The sequence below is a fragment of the Echinococcus granulosus genome (assembly GCF_000524195.1).
Source record: "Echinococcus granulosus chromosome Unknown EG_S00184, whole genome shotgun sequence".
NCBI classification, from domain to species: Eukaryota; Metazoa; Platyhelminthes; class Cestoda; order Cyclophyllidea; family Taeniidae; genus Echinococcus; species Echinococcus granulosus.
This window is the reverse complement of record NW_020170564.1, coordinates 33,930-38,866: the sequence shown is the minus strand read 5'-3', so window position 1 is coordinate 38,866 and position 4,937 is coordinate 33,930. Positions and strand designations below refer to the sequence as shown.

The following is a 4,937-nucleotide window of genomic DNA, read 5'->3' as shown; positions in this document are numbered from 1 at the left end:
AACCAGCCAAACAAACAAACTCCTTGACCAACGACAATTATCAAACGATGAGAGTCAAACAAGAACACCAAACAACGATAGACGAACCACTTTTGGCAATTCATACACCTCGTACCAATGCTTCCATTCCCGCAGTTGGTCTCACCGTGAGTGCAGGCAACCACAGATTTGTTCAAGACTTCACCACGACACATTTTGTTTTCATCTACCAAAGAAGGAAATTAACAAATCACATGCAAGTTAGTGAAGAAGGGAAGAAAGGGGAGTGAGAACTACATGAACAAGCAACCATCGTCTTTGTTCTCAATAAGGCAACCTTCGTTCAATGTAGACAATCACGACGGCGACGATTCAGAGGGAATCCATGGGCTTAACCACTTCCAGAACTGCATCGGTGTCAACAAACGCTCGGTGAATTTCTCCAACCACTGCAACATCAGAGACGGTGCATTCGGCAGAGACATTACCACGAGGATCTGCAGTGGATAAAAACAGGTGACAAAAAAGTATTTGCTTCTAATCTAACCACCATCATTCAAAAGGCCACATCAGTAACAGCAAGACCGACAACTATTCCGATTTCTTCCACCAACCACAAAAATTCCAGTGCTGTCGATGACCCAATCCATCCAGACACCCTGCATTAGCACCACCAAAGTCCTGTCACTTTTTGATAACCTCTCCAATTCCAGCACGACCACCACCGAGATACCTAGTCAACCAATTACCTTACTACACGCTCCTCAACCCAACTATTCAAACACAGTACAAAAGTACGCTGTCTCACCCTCCCAACCTCGTGTTCAGGTCAATGTTGTACCACAGGAACAGCGATGAACCTTGCAATACCCTCCCTTCACCATTGAATATCCTACACACCTACGCGACATGCCCCAAACCAACGCCTTTGCCACAATGTTCCTCTCGCGGAGAACGCCACATCCACCAATTCAAACGAAAGACGCCACCTATTCCCCTGGCCTTCCACTCTACTCCCTACGTACATTCGAGTCAAAAGAAGCTGGCCTACCCCCTTCTAAGAAGTAGCATTGAAAGAGCTCCATTTCCAAAGCAGAGCATCGAATCAGCGTTTAATGACTAAATGGGGCAGGCCTCTATCATAATCTCTTCCACAACACCCATACTCACCTTCAACGATGATCTCGGAGGCTCGATCGTTATGCGGTAAATGCCGATTTGACGCAGGCATAGTAGGCGATGAAACCGACAAAGAGCTCATCTAACGTGGACCTGTTGACACTGCGCAACTCGTCCCACGACAGCTCTAAATCCATATCCACTTCCTCCAATGGACGATTGCGGTCGAAGAACTTCTGCAAGAGGTGTAGATGCCATAAAAGTACATGCAGCACCCACATCTAGCAAAATATTACAATGTTCTTCACACCACATCCACTGGGGCCACATCTGTACACAGACCACGGTAGGAGGAGTACCAAGAAGTACACATCAGCAGCACAACATCTCTTCTAGGAAGTGTGGTCACAATCACAGTGGAAAACCGGGAAACCCACATACCAATTCAAAAGTATTTCACTCAAGTCAAAGCATAATTATTCCACTTCTCTTAGCATCATCGCATCCTCCTTATTCTCAACTAATATTCATTGGCAAATGTCCACAAATCTTCTAATGGCAGTAGTTTCCAGGACTGAAATAAAACTATTCTCGTTCCAACGTAAAGCACCCAGTATTTTCTAGACTCAGAATTCGACCCATCCAGCGATCATCTGTGAATGGACAAAAACAAAACCACATAAGACGGCAAAGTCTACTCAGAGGTAAGCAGTTGGACACACTCAAACTGCAAGTATTTATTAGGCCCAACAGACTACTTTCTACTTATACACAGTAAGTAGTAAAGCGAAACCAGTGAATCAACAGCCTACCGTAACACTCTTGTACTTATAAGTGAAATACCAGGCACTAAAAACCACACCCGTAACCGATACGTAGGGTCCTGATGAAGGACTACGTTCGCTTCAATGAAGCAAGCACAAATCGGTAGTTGATAACCTGCCAACCTTGATGGAGACAGCATTTGGTTCACGAGAGACCTCAACCCTACCTAGGCAGCCCAAACATCGCACACTCCACATTAAGGTTTCGAAACCATTCCCGACACAAAGCTATAGTGACACAATGAAGTACAGTAAAAGGAACGCAACACAACTACGCCTTTTTCCTACCTAACCTGGATTTATTAAATTGGGTAAATGCAGATTCATTTTTGCCCCAACACTATGTGAAGAGAGATTTCAACAAAGAGAAGTGAAGATAGTCCTACCTCGGGCGCACGTGGCAAGGAGATGAGTGTTATAAATGCCTACCACATTGCTGACTTTCAAATCGCACTGAAAATCCGACTGTTGGTCGCGAACCTTAAGAATTAACACTTTTGCGGGTATCACGAAACAATATATGATTAAACCTAGAAAAGATCAACGTAAATAAAAAGAAACGCATCTACGATCTTTATTGATTCAGCCGGTCCGCCCCTCCCTGCCCTCTCAACTGCAACAGATGCCTCACCACGTCCTGCTGCACACCTAATCATCACTGCAGTGACTATAACGGGACATTAACAAAGGCACGCCATCTCCCCTCCTGCCTCCATACAGGGAACACGTTTCAGGAGCAGAAACTACATTCCTCTTTCCACACGCTCTTCTGCTACATTTACGTAGCACTTCTTTCAACCTGTAACGCATCTCTTAGAAGGCAGCTTCTACATAAAACCAGTCGTAGAGCAGACTGATTCACTTCTTCCTCAGTGATGGTATCCAAAACACCCCAAGTACAAATCGTCCCTTAATATTTATCTCATAAGTAGGATAATATGGTAAAAGTAAAAGACTCACTGCCTCTGCCCAAAAGAGAAGAGATTTCCTGCAGCACCACCTCGTTACCTCCCATGCGCCACACCGCCTCTGGTGAAATCACAAGACACAAATCGACGTCGCTATAAACAGCTTCGAGTCTACACAATGGAGAAAATTCAACGAAAAATAGAGCAAGTGGACGAGAAAACATTACAACTTCCGACTATGAATATGTAAACAAAGGGCAACGAAATGAAGACATAGGTACGGAATAGATGGATGAATGGATGGGTGTATGCATACAGGGGGCATAGGTTTGGGGATTTGATTCCAGTATTAGAGCAGGGAACAGTGGACGGAACAAGTGAACCGTCAATTGAAGGTGCACGACGAACAGATCCATGAACAAAGAAAGTCACGCCTAAATATCACCATGGGCAAACTGTTTGATTTGCCACCGCGTAGCCGACTCGCCAAACTGTTCAGTCAGCAGACGACAGGTTGAAACTTTGAAAGGATGGAGGATGGATACAGGTATGAGTAGAATCCAGACCAACTGACACGTGGATCCGCAATGGCTTATTAATGAGCGAAAAGGTGTAGGATAGTAAGAATACATCAAAGCGTACACTAGTGATAATAATATAAGGAGATATATCCTAGCTATGCATACAGACCTGAAATACTCGACAAACTTGTCAATGAACCATCCCAGCTTGAACTCACTTGGAAAGACTGTCGAAACAGTTGAGAGGAGGTTGATTTTGTCACACTTTGCTCTCATACATGCCATTAGTCACCTCGAAAGAATCGTTCCACTTGAGTTGGGAGAGCATCAGAAGAGTTTGCCGTGGAATCGTTACCCCAACCCATGAACCTCGAAAACGCCGTTGCAGACCCCAACAACGACAAGAGACTAAGGGAGGAGGCCTTATTCGGTAAACCGCCACCCATGCTGCGGTTGTTATGCTCCGATGGTGACCGTCGACCAAACCGCTCTCCCCAACCGCTATTACCAGCCTCCAAATCAGACATTGGGCAATCAGTGAAGACAGTTGTAATTTGTTGTCAGCTAAGGCCGCCTAAGCCAACAAAACAAACTATCCCTAGACAGCTTTTTAATTCTACGAGGTTTTTAGTCTGGACGACAGCAACCACAACTACATACATGCATTCGTGCCAGAAGTCAGCCCACGAGAATGGAAAACAACTTACCGTTCAGGAATAGCAACTGCAGTGGCGGCCCTACACCAACTAGCCTATATATATATTCACAGAATAATTAGGCCAAATTCAAATCAGATGTAAAATGGTTACATTTGATACGAACGCGTTCGTACTATAAATTACTTTTCTTTCCAATTCTTTTTTTTGTGGTGTGAATTTCTTTATTGTGGTGAATTTATTTATTTTGGTGTTCTGATTGTGACTAAATTAAGACGTCATTTTCTTATCCTGTGGTAAATCAATAGGGAGTTCATATTTATGCAATGTAATAGTAGCCATTGATACTGTTGGAGGCACTAAATGTGATGTTTCGCCCAATTCAGTTGATGCCTCTTTTGACAAAGATGTGGTGTACAGAGCCTGTCCTGCTCTAAACTGTCTGACGAAAGACAGTATGCTCGTCCGAGTGCTCCAGTGAAAGGTTTTAAATTCGGTTGGAAATTTTACGCTTCATACTTCCAAATAATGACATCTGAAACGGTTCCAGGTGAAGAAGCGCGGACAAGCTCCACTCAATGTGACTGGTGTTTACTTTTTCTTCAGAAAGACCCATTCCATTCATTTGCATGGGGATAATACAATTAGTCCGTTTATCGGTTTTGATAGACTGTCGTATAAAACATAATTGGTATGGCATTATTAATTCCTATAAAGTCCTCAAGTCATTATTGAGGCCTGATAGCTTCCTAAATTTGAAAAGGCCTCTCCTTTATTATGCCTACGTGTAATTACTTGCCTTTGAGAAGCCATTAATGAGTGGTAGCATAATCGGCGTCAACCCTTCCCCCTAACTTCTAGGAGAGGTGGTCAGAGCCAAACCATTTCAGTGGTCCTGTCGACGACTACGAAGTAGACCGAACTACTGAT

The 4,937-nt window shown here is 43.9% G+C and overlaps 1 protein-coding gene across 1 annotated transcript in view; it reads left to right on the top strand. All coding sequences in view use genetic code 11, as the record gives it.

The window, feature by feature from the left end:
• Nucleotides 1–4,152: 4,152 nt before the first annotated feature.
• Nucleotides 4,153–4,937, top strand: part of EGR_10020 (Poly(A) RNA polymerase gld-2 A) — a gene marked incomplete at both ends in the record, with an annotated part of 9,382 nt that continues 8,597 nt past the window's right edge. The window contains one exon of the mRNA XM_024499269.1: nucleotides 4,153–4,175. Within this exon, the coding sequence (XP_024346307.1) occupies nucleotides 4,153–4,175 (23 nt within the window). The remainder of the gene's footprint in view (nucleotides 4,176–4,937) is intronic.